The sequence below is a fragment of the Phaseolus vulgaris genome, chromosome 7 (assembly GCF_000499845.2).
Source record: "Phaseolus vulgaris cultivar G19833 chromosome 7, P. vulgaris v2.0, whole genome shotgun sequence".
Classification (NCBI taxonomy): domain Eukaryota; kingdom Viridiplantae; phylum Streptophyta; class Magnoliopsida; order Fabales; family Fabaceae; genus Phaseolus; species Phaseolus vulgaris.
The window spans coordinates 30,244,352-30,262,929 of record NC_023753.2 but is presented as its reverse complement, the minus strand read 5'-3'; the positions used below and the strand labels follow the sequence as shown (position 1 = coordinate 30,262,929).

General features: G+C 33.2%; 3 protein-coding genes and 1 long non-coding RNA gene across 5 annotated transcripts; 2 read left to right on the top strand and 2 right to left on the bottom strand.

Moving 5' to 3' along the window:
* The first annotated feature begins 1,485 nt into the window (after positions 1-1,485).
* Positions 1,486-3,835, top strand: LOC137829860 (phosphoglycerate mutase-like protein AT74). The gene is made up of 2 exons (XM_068636828.1): positions 1,486-2,131; positions 3,118-3,835. The coding sequence occupies exons 1-2, from the start codon at positions 1,666-1,668 to the stop codon at positions 3,534-3,536; spliced, it is 885 nt and encodes a 294-aa protein (XP_068492929.1). The 5' UTR covers positions 1,486-1,665; the 3' UTR covers positions 3,537-3,835.
* A 168-nt stretch (positions 3,836-4,003) lies between these two features.
* LOC137829863 (uncharacterized) lies at positions 4,004-4,940 on the bottom strand. The gene is made up of 2 exons (XR_011084100.1): positions 4,762-4,940; positions 4,004-4,648 (listed from the first exon to the last, which is right to left on the bottom strand). It is a non-coding gene; the product is annotated as an uncharacterized lncRNA (long non-coding RNA).
* A 249-nt stretch (positions 4,941-5,189) lies between these two features.
* Positions 5,190-11,458, bottom strand: LOC137829859 (uncharacterized). 2 transcript variants are annotated; one of them, XM_068636826.1, is made up of 12 exons: positions 11,094-11,458; positions 10,912-10,952; positions 10,675-10,775; positions 10,505-10,585; positions 9,248-9,327; positions 8,923-8,974; positions 8,501-8,590; positions 7,227-7,295; positions 6,988-7,089; positions 6,263-6,331; positions 6,099-6,155; positions 5,190-5,456 (listed from the first exon to the last, which is right to left on the bottom strand). In XM_068636826.1, the coding sequence occupies exons 1-12, from the start codon at positions 11,171-11,173 to the stop codon at positions 5,355-5,357; spliced, it is 924 nt and encodes a 307-aa protein (XP_068492927.1). In that variant the 5' UTR covers positions 11,174-11,458; the 3' UTR covers positions 5,190-5,354. The 2 variants fall into 2 exon arrangements, with proteins under 2 accessions (XP_068492927.1, XP_068492928.1); XM_068636827.1 differs by having other exon boundaries at positions 10,505-10,552; positions 11,094-11,287.
* Positions 11,459-15,224: 3,766 nt separating this feature from the next.
* LOC137829856 (GDSL esterase/lipase At1g54790-like) lies at positions 15,225-18,246 on the top strand. Its single transcript, XM_068636823.1, has 6 exons — positions 15,225-15,530; positions 15,698-15,951; positions 16,591-16,788; positions 16,894-17,060; positions 17,157-17,427; positions 17,810-18,246. Exons 2-6 carry the CDS (start codon positions 15,717-15,719, stop codon positions 18,064-18,066), a joined length of 1,128 nt encoding a protein of 375 aa, XP_068492924.1. The 5' UTR covers positions 15,225-15,530; positions 15,698-15,716; the 3' UTR covers positions 18,067-18,246.
* The last annotated feature ends 332 nt before the right edge of the window (positions 18,247-18,578 follow it).

Sequence of the window (18,578 nt, the reverse complement as noted above, 5' to 3'; positions counted from 1 at the left end):
ACTCGACGCGATATTTATTTTATTTTGATCACTTGACGCAATATTTTATGTGGTTCAAATCGCATTTAGCGATAATTTTATTAAAATGCACGGGTCTAGAATGAACTCTCGATGAATGCGATTGAAGTTGTGACTCCTTAATTCTATTCAGACAATTATTTGTGGTTTTTAGTTACGCCGGTTGAGGGGTTATCCTCAATGGATTCAGTTGGAGTTGGTACTCCTTGTTATTTCTGGCCGATCGGTCGGGCTAATCATATGAAAAACAAGATAATTTTAAAGTACCTCGTTAAAACCTTCTCGATCGAAAACCCTCCTTAGGGATAAAACAACCAAGCCAGGAAATAGTACACTATTTTATTAAATTTCATCAACTATAATAAATTTTGAGATGTGTGACATTCCACATTCTCGGTACATTTTTACCTGACAAAAATTCTAAATAATAAGATCCACATGTCGTTGTGTCTATGCAGAACGGTCTTTCCCAGTTTGAGAACTTGTCGCCATCCTTTCGGGTGTCACTGCACATTCGTCAAACCAAGTTTCCCTTTTGAAAGTTTATTGGTTTTACCTTTGAATTATATCTTTTTGCCACCACACTTTGCACACTTCTTCTCTTATTCGGCTCTTGTCTCTGAGTTCGTTGATAAGGTCAAGGCTGACCAACAAACTTTCTTTATTCAAATCTAAATCCAGTGTTTGTCGTCGTAGAGAGGACTTTCCTACTTCGACAGGAATCACAACTTCCGTTCCATAGGTCAAACTGTATGGGGTTTAGGGTCGACCAGTAATAACCGACCGTAGTTCTTTAGTTGCCATTGTTCAAGCTCCTGAATGAGTACCACATATCTCTCGTGTATCTTCTGCATAACATAGGTGGCTTCCTCGGGGATAATACATTTTAAGAGTGGTTGAATGTAACCTCTTCGATTTATTATATGAAATTTTAATTTATTTTTTTTGTGAATTTTAATGTGCCATATAGTTTTAAAGATTTCTATAATTTTTATTCCAATACAAGGATTTTATACATATATTTTTATTAATATTTTATTTGCTTATTAATAAAAATATATATTTTCAAAATAAAAATATAATTTTTATTTTTATAATTAAAGATCTTATATGAGATTTGAAGTTTTATTTTTTTATATTATGTCAGAGTATTTCAATAAAAAATAATATCTTAATCCTGTGAATCTGAGCGTCCAATAATAGAAATTGTATTTCCCATAACACAATATTATTTGTTTTCTATATATTTTTAAATTATATCATTTTAATAAAAAAAAATGCGTAAACATCGTGTACGCTAATATGGTCAACATTCAAAATTAAAAGGAAAAAGTTATTAAAATTTTCAACAAAACGGTACCAAATAAACCTTTACGCTTTAAGCTGGTGGGCGTGACCAGAGGAACTCCTAAAATCAAATTAATTTAATTATTAATATAATAATAAGGTCATTTTGACTACTTTTTATTATAAAAACAGTTTTCTATTCATAATACAAATGTTTACATAGAGTTGTGTATATAACATAAATGTTGATATTTACGAGTAACAATATTTTATTTTCAAAATCAGTTGCAGAAAGAAAGGGTTGTTCAAATTCTGAAGTAGTTAGAAGATAGTAAATTTGAAATTGAGGGAGAAAAAAATATGAGGGAAAATATTGGAGAAGAAATGAAGGGAGGAGTGCTGCCGAGGAGAATAATTCTGATGAGGCATGGGGAGTCGCAAGGGAACCTAGACACGGCGGCGTACACCACCACTCCCGACCACGGCATTCATTTAACGGAGCAGGGCTTGGAGCAGGCGCGTGACGCCGGCGTCCGCCTCCGCCGCGCGATTGGCGCCTCTGGTTGCTCCCCGGACTGGCGAGTGCAGTTCTACGTGTCGCCGTACGACCGGACGCGATCGACGCTGCGCGAGGTAGGTCGGTGTTTCTCGAAGAAGAGGATTATTGGCGTGAGAGAAGAGTCACGGATTCGGGAGCAGGATTTCGGGAACTTTCAGGTGGAAGAGAGGATGAAGGTAATAAAGGAAACCCGCGAGAGATTCGGAAGGTTCTTCTATCGCTTTCCGGAGGGAGAGTCCGCCGCGGACGTTTTCGATCGCGTTTCCAGTAAGTTCTCTCTCTCTTCTTTATCATTGCTCTCCAAATGAATTTCTCGTTATCCTGCATTTTCAGTTGAAATTAACACGATTAGGACAAACTTTCACATCATAAATTAAAGTAGTTTTTTTATAAATTAAAATTAGTATGCAAAAATGTTTCACTTTTTTAATTTATGTATTATCTTATTTTAGATTATAATTTTTTTTACGAAAAGCTGAATCTTAGCTTTTTATGTTATGGGGATGTCTTTTAAAATCATTGTGTTGATTTTATGATCAGAATTGACATGTTTTACTAGATTTAATGAGTTTTAAATTTAGGTTTTAGGAACCAAATTATCATCTTGTTTTGTAATTTCAACGATGAAAACGCTCCCAAAATTTCAAAGCAATCTTGACCACAAAATTTGTCACATGGTTCATGTTATCCGAAATTTTCGTACTACTAGAATAAGAAAAATGTCGACTTAACTTCACCCATCATGTTTTAAAATTTAGCATATTTTATCTTTCCACCAAATATTTAATGTTTTCTGACATGATGTTGAAATGAAATTAATTTTTTAAAAAATAAGATTTTTTTTTCATTTAAACTTCATTACACATTTCACTATCGAGGTTTCACGCTTTTCCATATAATTTGTTTATAATTAAGTATATTTTGCTTTCTTGTTCTGTCACTCATCATAACATTAACATTTATCAGACCTGAAATTAAGAAATAAAATGTATTTATTTTTAAAATATTAGTGATGAAACTTATTGAATTGAAACTTAGATAATAAAAATTTCAATGGTAAAATTTGCAATTAGAGTCAAACTAAAACAAATTTTACATTTTAAAAATTTTTAGTCTAGTTTCAACTATTTCATAGTTCATGAATGTGTCACGTAGTCACTATTTTAATATTTGTCGAAGTTCTAAAGGAAAAAAGAGGTAATTTTTTCTTTAATTTTAAAACATGAATGATTACTGAATTGATTGGTTTGCAGGTTTCTTTGAATCTCTGTGGAGGGACATAGACATGAACAGGCTTCGTCACGATCCTTCCAATGATTTGAATTTCGTAATTGTTTCTCACGGGCTGACATCGCGTATTTTCCTTATGAAGTGGTTCAAGTGGACGGTTGACCAGTTTGAGCACCTAAACAATTTTGGGAACTGCGAGTTCCGTGTTATGCAGCTAGGAAGTGGTGGTGAATACAGCTTAGCTGTTCATCATACAGAAGAAGAAATGCTTGAATGGGGACTCTCTCCTGATATGATAGCTGACCAAAAATGGCGCGCCACGGCGAGCCGGGGTGAGTGGAATGATCAGTGTCCCTGGTACCTTGGTGATTTTTTTGATCATCTTCCTGACTCTGATGATGATGATGATGCTGTGGAAAATGAAGGGGAACTAATTCTTTAAGTGTATGTACATAGTGTGCTTCCCATATGGGTTTATGGATTGATTTTTAGTTTTAAATTATTTGAGAAGGGTCTTCAATAGAATGCAATTGGGAAAATTAAGGGGAAGAAAACTAGGAAAGTGGTAGTTGACACTAATAGCTGGCCTTTTGATTGTAGGTCGACTACTCAACTTTATACTGTTTGTAGGGCTTTGCATTATTGTATTAAAGCTTCTTTTGCTTCTTGTAGACTATTTGTTACGATGGCAAAGCCTGCGTTATCATTGTTTACAAAGATTGCGATGTTTTAATGAGTTCAGTAGTATGGTTTCTATAATGGTTATGATGAATCTAGGCACGCTCATTTTTATTAAATTTGTCTCATTCATTTTCAAATGTGGTTTAGTACTGTGTGCCCCAAGAATTCTAAATTGCCATTTAGATATAGTGTAGAAACAAACAGATTTTGCACATGACAAAGTTGGAGTATTTGCAAATATTTTATATCTATTCGTGAGAAACTCAGATGAGAGGACTTGTGGATTTTATCAGATAAATATTGTATTTCTTAGAATTTAAGAAGCAGAAGAGGACTTAGAAATATTAATAAGATTAAGAACAGGAATATGACTTGTCAGTGAGATCAGAAGCAAGTTTCAGAATTGGTCGCGGAGGAGGCATTGGTTCTTCCTCTTCATCCCGAGAACCTATTTTCTGGAAGGACTTGCTCCAGATCCTCTTAAGCTTGTTAGGTGGCCGAATCTCTTCCACATTCTCATTTATGCTTACGGTTTTCTTTATTGATCGCGTTGGTGCTAAAGTTGAAGTTGGCGTTGCCGATGTTAATACCTCATTCTTTCCTTCCTTCTTATCATCAATGTTCATGCATGAGTTATTCTTCTCTTCAGCTTGCTGTACATGAGAAGAAACAGAGTCACCTACAACACCTTCAGTTGGTGGAAGCTTCTTGCCATCATCAACTTCGCTTGGTGTCTCTGACTGAACCTCCTTTTTTTCTTTAGAGTCAGAACTGCTTAGCGCAGTCGAGCTTGAACTGTCATGTCTAGAACGCCCTAAAGTCACTGTCTTCGACGCTTGTAAAGTCAGAGCTCTTTTGAGAAAGTTGTAGAGCCTGCAACAAAAGGCCATAGGTTGAAGATTGAATTCTCTTAGGTTCATCCGCTAAAACTTACCCAGAGAATAAAAGATATGAAAAGGGTGGAAGAAGAGATTGATTAAACCCACCGTCAACTAACAATACAAGTTTATATCAGGAAGTAGATGTTGAAATATTTGGAAGATATTCTTTGCTTTTCTTAGAAAGTTGCCATTGAATCTGAAAGTAGAAAGCAAGAATATAAGAAGGCATTGCTTGATACTGCATCTCCCCTGCTCAGATTATGTTTACTGCATGGTATCAGCACATTTAAGCGAGGTAATTAATCATGACTTAAGACAGATGCAAAAATTTCTATGCTTTAGTTACTCTTTCTAAATTATTAGCAGGGTTGTCAAATTAATAGGGAGTTGATAATTTATTTTTCGTGGTGATACAAGGGGTTGGAGAAGAGAATCTATTTTGCCCATTCTTCCACGTTTACTATTTTATTAATATTTTATGTTGGCAAATTCCTTTCCCGCAACGAAAGAAACTGATAAGGGGACACGCGAAGAAATAAAGCATTTCCAAATGAATTTCATTCGAATTACAAAATTTGCATAGGTTTACACCTATACTTGATTTATATTCAGAGGACAAAGCTCCAGACAAAACAAATATAAGAATTCAGCTCAACAGTTACAAGATGCAACATAGGAACACCTAACTATCATAAATTTTAGGCTTTTGACGCTTTTGGTGTTATCCGTCCACATAGACGCCAGCTTGCGCCACGGTGAAACATAGACTTCTCAAATACCCATATATCACGGACAAGAACCTGGTAAACATAGGAAACCAGAAGTCAGGGCGAAAGAAGACCTTTTATATAAAATAAAGAGCAATGTACTGAACTTGAGTGAACAATTGATTTTGGAAGTCAAAAGGTTGAATCCTCAAAAGTTTGAAGTTCCCTTCGGAAAATTAATGAGTAACCAACTACTATATAATTCATGCTACAGAAAATTGATTCCAAACTGTTCCCTTCTATACCAACAATGAGCGAGAAAATAAAAGGTAATGAAGAAAGAACCAACTAACTTTTCCTTGATGGTTTAATGCTTTTTGATAAATTGGAAGAAAGAAAAAGGAAATGAATATTCAGGAATGCCACAGGGACAGAATGGAAACAAAGAAATCAAGAGCCCATTTGATTCTCTTATACTTTTTTGTTTTAAATAGTGTTTCCTAAAATAATATTGAATTCAAGTTCTATTAAGTTAAAAAAAACAGAAATAGTTAGGAGATGGTTTCTCATCCTCTTCTGTTCTCTTGAAAAAACTCTGCTTGATTGCTCCGTAGACAAACTTCTAAAAAGCATAAATATGTACATGGGATAATCACTTTTACATGTGACGAGAAACAAATTTGAAATGACAAAAAACTGTTTTTAAAAATAATAATTAGCAAGCATCATTATTACCTCCTTGCTTTTATCTCCAGCTACCACAGATCCTTTCGAGTCATATGCTTCAAATTTCTGAAATTAATTTAACATTCATTCAATGTTCTGAGTTGTTGAAATTCCCATTACTCATGAAACGCATAAGTTTTCAGGGATTGGACCAATTTTAATGTAAAGCATACCTGTTTAGCCAAAATCTCAAGAGTAAGCTGAATAAATGTTTTATCCAGGTCTTTCCGATCAACTCCAATCTGTAATTGAAAAGAAAGTCACCACTAAAAAAATATTGAAAAGCAAAATACTGATTTCAAAATATGTGCACTCTTGTGTAAGAGAGACTGATAGTACAATTCAGCATCATATATAATCTGCATATCTGCATAAAGTTAATAGATCAGAAGGACGTGTTTGGTTGACTAGCACTTCTAGATTTGTCAGCATACTTCAAGCAGAAAATACCAATTATATACAACTAAAATTTTGTTTAACTATTTAATCCCAGAAAAGCTTTATACAGCACAAACTAGTTAAAAACTTCGAAATTAAGTTTTTTGTGGTGCCTACAAGATATAACCAGTAACTCCAAGGAGATCTCCAGAGAAACTTAACAAAGATACCAAGAAACAAAAAGGGATTAACTCCAAAGTTTTCACTCGTAAAATTGTCAGAACATCTCCAGTAATGCATCCTAGCAAAGCTAATGATAGTTATACTATTACTTGATCCAGTGGGACCAGATTTTGATCAGTGATGCTTCAGTGTTAGCAAGTTCACATGTCAGCTCTTTGATGTGATCCAGTGCCGGTAAAGGCAGATGTTCTTTCTCTTGTTTCATATTTGTGCTACATTTCGAGTTACCTTGCCACATCATGACCAAAACTTAAACACAATGCAGAAGAATACTAACCAGACGTGCCCGCAAAGTTCGAATCGTAACAACAGGCTCAACCATTTCCCAATATACCTTGCTCCATGCAGATTCTCTTAGTTTAATTTCATTCTTAAGTGCCTTGGACAAGAGAATGAAACACAAGATCTCATAAATTAAACTATATTCTCTTTGGAAATTATTAATGCAAAAAATATACAAAATTGCACTATAGATCATATTCACTAATAAAACCACATAAAAGAACTGAAGCATACAGAAAACATCTTCTCGGTAACTGATTTCCGTAATGATCTTCTGTCACCATTAGCAATTAGCGTGTTTATCTGAAAAAAAAAATCAGCATTGGGGCAAACAAGATATCCCTACTGAAATCATAGAGGAAAAGAAAGTCAATAGAACAAAACACATCCTGCAACTGAAAGAAAGAAACTACCAAGAAATAGGGATTATAAAATGTCCTAGCTGGCAAAAATTCAAAGCATGAACAAAGATCAGACATAATGTCTTTTGTACTTAATTTCTTCAAGGCATTTTGTTTAAATTGACTCTCCTGAACACTATCTGTAGTGGCTGTATATCACTCCAAAATGGTCTCCCTTCAAATCTTTCCAACAATACATTCTCCTAATATATTAAATTATAGCAATCATACACCTACATTCTGTAAAAGAAACTGCATGCATCCAATTTTGGCATTCACAAGGTGTGGCATGTCTACAAAATAAGAGCGAATTTGTTTCTAAGAAGGCTTCAAATGCCATTTAGATATATGCTCTACCAGGCACACAATCTGTTCAATTAAATAAGGATTTGAAATCACCATAGGTAGTTAACCAAAACAGATTTCAAATTTAAATAAAGACTGCATGTTCTGAGCAACATAGTCATCATTCATAATTTTTACCAATTTAAACACTTGTATGAAATTAAATTAATTAACAATTGATTCCTCTAGTTTTCAACAAATTGGTGTAAAGTAGACCTATATCATATGACAATCTCGTTGGTTTGGAACTGATCCACATCATCTCCATGTCAGTAGAGAATCCAGAGATAGTGCAACACAGGCAAACATGAGCCCCGTAAGGAAAGATATTGGCATGCAAGTCAGTTTTACAAACGTGGCACAGTGGCACTATCTTTCTGACAATACAAACAATGAAACTCATGGAAGACTGAATTTATTTATTTATATCAATTTGGAATTTGAAAAATATGAATGATATTGTTAAAGTTGGAACTAGGGGGACCAAAAGTGTAATTAAAATACAATATTTTTTCCACTTCTTATTTTCTTTTAGTTCCTAAATTTCTTTTAGTTCTACTGTAGTGCTGCCTGAACTAACGGGCAATGGGTAAAAGATCGTTATCAAATGGCAGAATCAGTAGTAAGAGAAACAAAATCACATTGTTTGAATTATTTAGCAGACACCAGCACTTAATGGAGAAAGACTTTGTTGGTCAGTTGTTGTTTGATCTTGTCACCATGAATTAAAAAAAAAAACATAGTAAAGACTACAGACCACACCTCCTTGTACATATTGACAGCCTCATTGTAGAACTGCTTTTTTGAATATCCCTTTTTTCTTAACTTCGCAATAGCATAGGCACTTTTGAGCTGCAATAGAGTAAAACACAAGGCTTGATTAAGGTTATCGATAGCCTCCATTAGGGTCCAGGGTCAATATTTTCAGAGTAATTTTAATTTTCTCTTTCTTTGCCAATCTCTCATAAAAGAGAATATTTAGGAGAAAAAAGGGAAAAGTGAAATCAAAGAGAAGAAAATAATTCCTCATTAAAAGAAAGCAACAATCTTCTGTGATTCTACAAGATTGGGTGTAAAGAAAAGAGAGAATGGAGAGAAAAAAATGGATGAATTTTGGCTCTATTCTCGAAATTTGGGGGAATAATGCAAACCGAAATTAAAATAAGATATATATACATAATCACCTCAAGAATTATGTCATGTTTTGTTCTTCTCCAACCACTTCTAGTGAACCATCTGATGCATCAAATATCAGAGAAATTATACATAAGATCATGATAACTAATTATAATAGTTTATAAGGAAATACATGGAAGGCATATCAAATTGTTGAAAGAAAATAACTAGAAAAAGGCATAAACAATTCTAAATGTTAAAATAAAACCAAAAATGGCTATGCAAATTTTAAATATTGTTTATATATATATATATATATATATATAACTAAATTCTGTTAGTGATGAAAAGCCCTGTATAAACCATAGAGATCTAAAACCACTGAGATCTAACCTCTTCCAAAATGGCATTTTTGCACGAGGTTCATAAGGTTCATAGATAAATCCAGGACTTGATATGGATATCTGTTGAGCCTGCATACATTAAATGACAGCAAAATATCAAAATTATTATCTGATCTGCAAATTAATGCCTTGTCTGACATCTGTTTCTGTTTTTAATTTTAAAAACATGTTCTTAAAACTGCTTTAAAATTTGTTTTTAGGATAACATTTTGAAAACTGAATGAATGAAAAACTTGTATGTCAGTGGTCTACTTCTCATCGATATGCAAATGATAAGATTGTATTTTTGTTAGTTAGAAAACTGCCTCTAGTGAATGTATATACTTACAGTTGTGCCATCATGTTTTTATGGAAACTGGTGAGGAAACATCTTTTAGCTGTTCCTGTCTTTTAGTATTCAAAATTGATCTTATAGGATAATTTTAACATCTAGTAAGAAAACACTATCAAACATGGTTTTATCTGTTCATTTATCTTTAAAAACTAAAAAACAGAAATCAAACAATCTCTATATAATCACAGAAAGCCATTATATATAAAATTCATTTACAATATCTTTTAAGCTGTAGATAAATGCTCAAATTCAAATAAGAGGGTAGCCTGAAATCCATCTAATCATCAACTCTCAAGGTGGCTGTTTTAGAGAACAAGACCCAACTGAAGCACATGTACTTACATCTAGCATATCCAAGTTTTAAAATGATGGAGGCTTTTCGGGTGGTCTGTTACTTGAAATGCTAATATGCTTTGAATCTTTTGACAATACTCAAAATTTATGAATGATCAAAATCTTTCTAATGCCTTAGCTTAACTTTAGCCATAAACTGCATCTCTTAGGTTCCGCACACCATCTCGTTGAAGAGTAGAAAAAACTCTTTTGAAGAACCCATTTACCTCAAATGGCAATTATTTTCATAGAAAGGAAACAAGATAATAAATCCAGTAATTGAATTCCAATATTCAAAGAAATGGATATATAATCCAGCATACAAGAAGTGCATAAATGAGAGAGAGATAGTAACAAGTCAATTCAAAACACCACAAAATCAACACTTTCATAACTAAAGACTGACGCCGAAAAGATATAGGAAACATCCATACAAAAAAAATCATCCATAAATCTTTTCAATCCAATGCAATAAGTATATCTCGGATAAAACACATGTAGAATATACTATATACTATGAAAAATAGCAGAAAACACTTGAGTGTCATAAAACAAAGAAAAGAAAGGTAAGAGAGATACCACTTGTCGCGCTTGTGCTGGGGCTTTGGCCTGAGTAGTTATCATCCTCTTATCGTTCATGAAAATGGACAACTCAGCAGCCTAAGAGAAACATAAAAAGGACTGAAAGCTAGAAATTCAAATCCCAAAAACCACGGTCCTGATAAATTAAAACGTTCAAGAATATTTACCATTGTAGATCGAAGTGTCAAAGATTTTACACCAGCAAAGGGAAAACCATCTTGGCCCTTTAATAAATTAGGATAGAAGCTCCTGAAATTACCCTCAGAACCTGATCAGGCAAAAATGAACTTGAACGGTAAACAAATAGATGTTAAAGACCAGTTCCTAATCATTCAGATACATCTCTCTTATAAAACCCCTTTCGCATAGAAATGAAGCAACAAGAAAATATTAAAGTAGATTACCGTTTGATATAGCAGAGGAATAAGTCTTGGAGCTACCAAGTCTGAAAATTCAAACACAGCGAATTGATAGTAAGGAAATGAAAATTGCACCATGGCTTTCATTTCAAGGGGAAAACAATCGTTTGGGTTGATGAAGAAAATGCACTTTGTCAGATCGCAATGAAAGCAGTGTTGTTACTCACAGATACGACGAAGATTCTCCAATCTGAGATGAACGATAAAGTGTGCGAACTAAGTGAAAGCGTTTGAACGGCGTCATCATCTTCAACGTGATTCAGAAACATTAATGTTACAATTACAGCTTTGATAACAGATGAACGGTGAATGCAAGATTAACCACCACACAGGTTTCTGGTTTTTCAAGGGTTTAAGCCTTCTTCATTAGAAAAGGCAGAAGCTTGGAATATAGGGAACTTCTTTTTGCACCCCAAAAGGTTGTTTCTGCACCCCATAAATTTCAAAATGCCCACTTTACCATTCTTCAATTAAATGGCAACGGAGGTTGTTGTAGGCACATCCATTGTTAGTTTTTGCTTTTTGAGAGTTTACAAAAGGAGGAGCTGAGAGATAGATTTTGACACATCATTAAGTTAAAGTCAAATTGGGGGTAGTTATTTTAGTCTTAAATTTCAGGTTTTTTTTTATTTAAAGTAGTCTTGGGTTTCTAGTTTATAGTTTAGATTAATATTACTTTTGAATTATGACATTTAGAAAAAATTGTATTTAGAGTTTCATAATTTAAAAGTTAAAATTGACTTGTCAATTATGTTTCAGTTTTTTAAAATTCATAATATATAACTGATTTTTGAATTGTGTATTTGAGAACAAAAATTGTGTATATTTGATTATACAATCTAAAAGTTAAAATTAATAATATTATTTGATTATTTTTTTTCTTAGTTCATACTTAAGGTTGTTTAATTGCATAACAATAATTGCATAACAATATCAAAGTGTTATATTCTTTTGTTATCAGTTTTACCATTATTTTATCCGTGATTGTTTTTTTTATAGATCTGGAATTCAAATTTAGAGTAAAATATAAAATGAAGTTGAAGTTGTTCCAAATGGATGAAATGCTTGATATTATGAAATTTGAGACAACAAAAGATAAATTAGTTGAAAGTGATTGCGTTGAAGTTTGTACAAAAAGTAAAATTTATTATTTTTGTAAAAAATGTGACAAGAGATATATGTTTAGTTTGTGATATATTTGTGTAGTTATTGAAAACACGATATGACTTACTTAAACGCGTCTATTAGCTAATATTTAAACTTTGATTTATAATTGTGATATTGAGGTCTGATATAAAAAACAAAGAACGATGAAGAAAGACATATGTGTTGTTAGGATGTGACATAGAAAGTAAATATATAAGAGATACAAAAAGGAATTACAACTCATTATAACTAGTACACAAATATGTAACTGTCCATTTAAATTGCTAGGTAAACTAGTATGCAATGAAGATTGGTAGATTGTGAAGTTAATATGTGGGAGTCATAATCATGAGTTGATTGATACATTAGTAAGTCATTCATACGCTAACAAATTAAAACTTAACAAGTCTTTCATGATCGTTGACATGACTGAAAGTTTATTGGAACTTCGACTAACATCCTACTCACTTTGAAGGAGAACAATGTGACCACTATAAAGCAAATGTACAATGACAAGTATGCATGTAGGAAATCATAAAGAGAACCAAAAACTAAAATGCAATAGTTAAAAATATTATTGGAGTGTGACATGTATAATTACTAGAGTAGTTTTGATGAGTTTCCACAAGTTGTAATAGATGATTTTAAACACATCATGATTTAGTGAAATTAGTGAATGCATTTAATATTGTATTGTTGATGGACAACCAATAGATTTAGGCTGTCTTTACTTGAGATTAATGGTGTGACGTCCACAATATTGATTTTCTTTGTGACTTTTGTGTTATTAGCAAGTGAACGAGAAAAAAAACAACTAAAATATTTAGAGAGTTGTTTTTTAAAGTGGATGTGTTTTCTCGAGTAATTGTCAATAACAAAGGGAACAAAAATGATGAAACCAAACCTAATTCAACTCAAAGAGAACATTGTGACATTGAGTGACAAAGATTCTTTGCTTGTAGCGATAATGAAAGTTCCAATGACAATGAGGATGATACTGGCAACTAGGTCGTTTTGACTGTTGAGAAATTCAAGCAAAGTAGAGGCAATATGGAGAAGATGATGGAGTATTAGGTTATGTATATATATTATACTAAGAGTACTTTCGTATTTTACACACTCCCACGGGTGCAGAAGGAAAGCATAGGGTGCAAAAAGAAAAAGCCTGAAATTTACTTAGAATAGCATTTGATTGGACCAAGGGCTAATTCTTCATGTACCAGATCAATTGTAACATGCATTGAACATCTTTTTAAATTCCCAAACTGTCTTTGTCACTTTTATTTCAATTTTTTTTTTTGCGAAGGAGTTGGTTTGCTGTGGTGGAGGCGCTTTGAGTGGAGGTGGTGGTGGTGTAGTCATTTGTGGTGGTGGAGGTCAAGACATTGTATTTAGGTGCAATGGAGTTGTGTTTTCAGGTAAGCATTTTTGTTTTCGTGTGGTGGATGCAGTGGCAATGGTGCAGGTCGTTTTCGTTTTAATTTTCATTTTCATTTTTTGGAAAGTGGCTTATGGATGTAGATATCCGAAAGCATTCAATGTAGATTGCGAATATTCGCATCCAGAATGTTAAGAAAGGCCTCCAGATCTTGACGTCTAGAAATCATTGTTGGGTATCTTGATAAGAAAGACTATGGATGGTGATATCTGAAAGTTACTTATCAGTTCCAGACAATCAGATCCGAAAATGCATTATTTGTGTTGCGGACATAAAATGTTATGGGTAAAATAGTCAATTACTATAAAAGTGTTGGGTACGGGTCAGAAGTTATATAGTATAGGGAGAATTAGTCTTAAACAAGTCCTCATCTTTGGGTTGGGCCCATCGAGTTAATCTTAAGAGAGACTATTTTCTCATAGACAATTTCTTCCTCCACCTCCATAGTCTTTTCCCGTATCTCCATATTTTTGCTGAAAAGTCAAATTTACCCTTAATTAATTAAAAATTAAGCTTAAGTCCTTCATCCTCCATCATCTTCGTTCTAGTGTAGAAAGTATTCTAAATTATAAAACTCAAGTTATAATGACTTCCAAATTCTAGAATTTAGAATATAAAGTTCACTTTCAAATTCTACAATTAGGTATATAATTTGGAAGAAACTTTGTATTCCAAATTTTACAATTCAAAAGTCATTTTTAACTTAGAAAATAATTTTTAAATTATAAAATTTAAAATACAAATTCCTAAGACATTTTTGAAATTACAATAGGAAGATGTAAGAAGAAATATGGAGATGCAGGAAGAACTTGTTCTTCCTCACAGTACATATGAATTTCTCCTACACACCCCAAGCGCTTTTTAAACTTACAAACCTTAAATATATCATTTCTAAAAAAAAAATAAATATAACCATACCATTCGGAAAAATCTTTTCATATGCAATATTCATTTTTCCATGTTTTTTATTTTATTTTCTTGAAAAAGTAATAATTTAACTTATATGTACAGTTAAACTAAAATAATTTTTAATCACATGTTCGAATTAATTTCAACGTTTTAATTTTTTACAAAACATTATTACTGCATCCTTGTAAAAAGAAAAAAGCCACATTATATTTTACCAAAAAATAATGAATGATATTAAGAGTTTTAGTTTTATAAATGTTGGAGTATTATTTTGCTAATCATTATCCTAATGATGCCAATTAAGAAACATTAAATAGATCATCTTGTTAAACACTTTTACTTACTACTAAAGAAACGAGTCAGGTGACTTCTATATTTTCAATACAATGAATTTCTTTTTCAAAGAAACTTTTCTACTTTGGAACATGTACTCGTCAGATAATAGTGAACAAAACCATATTATATATTTATTATATGCAAAGGACATTTAGTTAGAATAGACCTTATACCATTATTTCAAAAAGTACATTTGAAATTTAACTAAATGTTGGTTCATTTGACTATATCTGTACCTAAAAATTATTTATTCTATGCTGATATTTTTAAGGGTAAAGTTATTTGTGTCCTCTAACATTGCCACAAAACAGTACTTATTGTTTTCTCTTCAAAAGAATCTAATAACAAGATCACCAATCCTGTTTCTGCTGCAGATTTGGCACATTATTGCTCACGGGTATGCTTCAAAAGAATCAAAATGTTCATTGCATGTAACACATACCGAGAACGCGTGTGATTTGTTAATGCTGATGATTTTCTGTCTTTTCACTCTCGTTGGATTGCATGCACACAGTTGTCATTGCAATGTGTAAAGGTTCACGGGAAGCAATAGAAGTTAAGACAATTAATTCATGCATTCCAATGCAAGATAAACCATCTCTTAACTTATGGAATAGTCTTTGAATAATGCAAAAGTCTAGTTTTCTTGAAAAGCATAATTAGTTTATAAGAACATGGTAATGCAAAGCAAAAGGAACGGTTTCCTTCTGGATTCAGTTGCTTTCTTACTATCATAAGCAAGCTTTTCCTTTGATGTTGGTGCAGTATTTTTGAGGTATTAGAAAAGGCAAAAGATTTGATTAAATTTATTTATTTCGAAATTATAGAATCTGATTTAATGACAGTTGGAATTTCACTTTGAAGCAAGTGCAATGCAAGGCACAAGCATGCATAAAATCTAGCTATAATTGGAATTCATTTTGTGTTATTGGTATTTGGCAGGCATAAAGTGAGAGTTGCCATGGATTCTAAGAATGTTGTTGCTTTTCGAGTTGTAACATTTTGCCTATGTTTGGCTGCTGCAAATTCGGTTGATTTCAGTTACCCTGCAGTTTTCAACTTTGGTGATTCAAACTCAGACACAGGTGAACTTGCTGCAGCCATGGGATTTCTAGTTTCCCCGCCTAATGGACAAAATTACTTCTTAACCCCATCTGGGAGGTTCTGTGATGGACGTCTCATTGTTGATTTCCTAAGTAAGTTTCTAATCTTTCATGAAATTGTCATACACTTACTGCAAACATTAATCAAGAATGTTGATGAGACTCTCAATACTCACAATCATTTCACCTTTCACTATTCCTTTCAAATTTAGGACCTTACCTCTAATATATTCACATGAGAGAGAACACTGAGAAGTCCTAAAGTTAGTTTGGAACTCAAGAAATCTCAGTACATCATCTCATAAGCATGAGTCACATCTCTATTTATTGAGTGTGTTTTCTAGAAATGACTATACTAGGTCTGAGGATCTGAAACTTAACTGTGTTTATCATATTTCATATGGTCCACAACACCTCAAACATCAAGCCTGAGTGATATGAGTGCATGCTCAATCAGAAGATGTAAATTCATTTTCTTGGAGAGGTCGTGTTACTGTCAATGGTTCTCATTGATTACTTTAAGATTAGAGGTTGGACTAACTTAATTATTGATAGAATACAACAATGGTTCACTTCCATAACAAGACTTACTAGACAAACCTTCTGATGTTACAAATGTGAGGTAACTAAGCATATATAACTCTGAAGGCTTGAATATTATCCATGCAATTGTGAACATATATAGCGATGTGAGCACCACCATATCCATGTGTTGTTGGTTGTTCATTGCAGTGGATGCGATGAAATTGCCATTCTTGAATGCCTACATGGATTCTGTGGGATTGCCAAATTTTCAGCGAGGATGCAATTTTGCACCAGCAGGTTCAACCATACTTCCAGCCACTGCAGCATCCATCAGCCCGTTCAGCTTTGGGGTTCAGGTATCTCAGTTTCTGAGATTCAGAGCTCTGTCTCTTCAATTGCTTCAAGGTATATGATAAATTAATGAACTGTGTTCTTACTCCTTTGGTTTCAAACTATAGTTTTCTGCTTATCCCGTTCATTTGAAGGAAAGTGATCTCAATAATGTTTCAGAAAAGAAATTTGATCAGTACGTCCCAACTGAAGACTCCTTTGAGAAGGGGTTATACATGTTTGACATAGGCCAGAACGATCTAGCTGGTGCGTTTTATTCAAAAACATTGGACCAAATACTCGCCTCAATTCCAGCAATTTTATTGGAATTTGAAACTGGAATAAAGGTTGATAACATACTTTTATTCTAAAAGTTTCATTTCATTACTTCCATAAAAATAGTTATACTGAACTTAACATTTGTTCTGTGTTTTGTGAGTTAGAAACTGTATGATCAAGGGGCAAGGAATTTCTGGATACATAACACGGGTCCACTCGGATGCTTGCCTCAGGTTGTTGCCAAATTTGGCACTAATCCTTCAACACTTGATGAACTAGGATGTGTTAGTTCACCCAACCAAGCTGCCAAAGCCTTTAATGTACAGCTTCAAGCCTTTTGTAGTAAATTGAAAGGACAGTATCCAGATGCAAATGTAACACATGTTGACATCTTTACCATAAAGTTAAACCTCATTGCAAACTATTCTAGATATGGTGAGTGTAAGTTAAGAAGTTTATTTGTTGCCTCATCTCAATTCCAATTACTATTGATTTCACCTTTTTCTGGGGTAATGATTATTTATTTCCAATAGTTATAGATGCTAGCTTATGTAAATCTTGAATTCGTCACATCATGAGTATAAAAGAGCAACTCACATATACACTGCATAACACTTTATGGGAATTCAGTGCATTACAATTGTGATTGCAGCAAAATATTCCAGTTATCTATTACATTCAAAATCGTTAAAATTCTAGAATTGTGTCTAAGTCTGATGAATTTAGGGATCAGGATAGGCCAATATGGCATTATTTATTTTCTAACACATTAGTTGTTGGACCAAACAACTAAATTTCTGTGAATATATATCTGCAGGGTTTAAACAATCCCGTATGGCATGTTGTGGATATGGAGGTCCACCATTGAACTTTGACAGCAGAGTTTCTTGTGGGCTAACAAAGATATTGAATGGGACGGAAATAACAGCAAAAAGTTGCAAAGACAGCAGTGTGTATGTAAACTGGGACGGAACTCACTACACTGAGGCAGCAAATCAACATGTGGCATCACAAATTCTCACTGGAAACTACTCCAATACTCTTTTGGGAGACAAAACGCCCTTCCTTCTCTAGCTCAAGTTCTAAACCCTTTATCTATTTATTGTTTTAACAATTTTATTCTCTTGGTACTGTTGTAGTGAAACGAACAGCTGATTGTAACCTTGACTGAAAGTCATGATCTTACAAACTAATACGATTCAAGATCAAATAAACTGACTTTGTGATATGGTCAGTGAAAAGTTTCTATGGAGCTTACTTGGACGTATCATACAAGTAAAACTAAAAATTGATTAACTGAAGTTATGAAAGTTATTAAGAAGTGGACTACCCATTATTATATAGTCTCACGCATGAGTTGGCAGGGGCTTGTGTTGGAGATTATACATCGACTAGAGAGTAGGACATTTAATAGTATATAAGTGGATGCAAATTCCACTTTATAAATTATTAAATGTCTTACTCTCTAATGTTTTTTTATGTGAGATCTCCAATAAAAATGGTATAACATAGAAGACGAAAATAATATGGAGAGGCAAAAACTTTTCCTATAATTAAAATTAACTTGTGCACATGTTAAAATGTGG

Excerpts from the sequence above, each read along its gene's own strand:
- LOC137829860 (XM_068636828.1), top strand. The coding sequence starts at position 1,666 with ATGAGGGAAAATATTGGAGAAGAAATGAAGGGAGGAGTGCTGCCGAGG. Across the intron at positions 2,132-3,117 it reads CGTTTTCGATCGCGTTTCCA|GTTTCTTTGAATCTCTGTGG; the intron begins GTAAGTTCTCTC and ends ATTGGTTTGCAG.
- LOC137829859 (XM_068636826.1), bottom strand. The coding sequence starts at position 11,173 with ATGATGACGCCGTTCAAACGCTTTCACTTAGTTCGCACACTTTATCGT. Across the intron at positions 8,975-9,247 it reads AAAATGCCATTTTGGAAGAG|ATGGTTCACTAGAAGTGGTT; the intron begins GTTAGATCTCAG and ends TTGATGCATCAG. Across the intron at positions 8,591-8,922 it reads AACATGACATAATTCTTGAG|CTCAAAAGTGCCTATGCTAT; the intron begins GTGATTATGTAT and ends ACTCTATTGCAG.
- LOC137829856 (XM_068636823.1), top strand. The coding sequence starts at position 15,717 with ATGGATTCTAAGAATGTTGTTGCTTTTCGAGTTGTAACATTTTGCCTA. Across the intron at positions 15,952-16,590 it reads TCTCATTGTTGATTTCCTAA|TGGATGCGATGAAATTGCCA; the intron begins GTAAGTTTCTAA and ends TGTTCATTGCAG. Across the intron at positions 16,789-16,893 it reads GTCTCTTCAATTGCTTCAAG|AAAAGAAATTTGATCAGTAC; the intron begins GTATATGATAAA and ends ATAATGTTTCAG.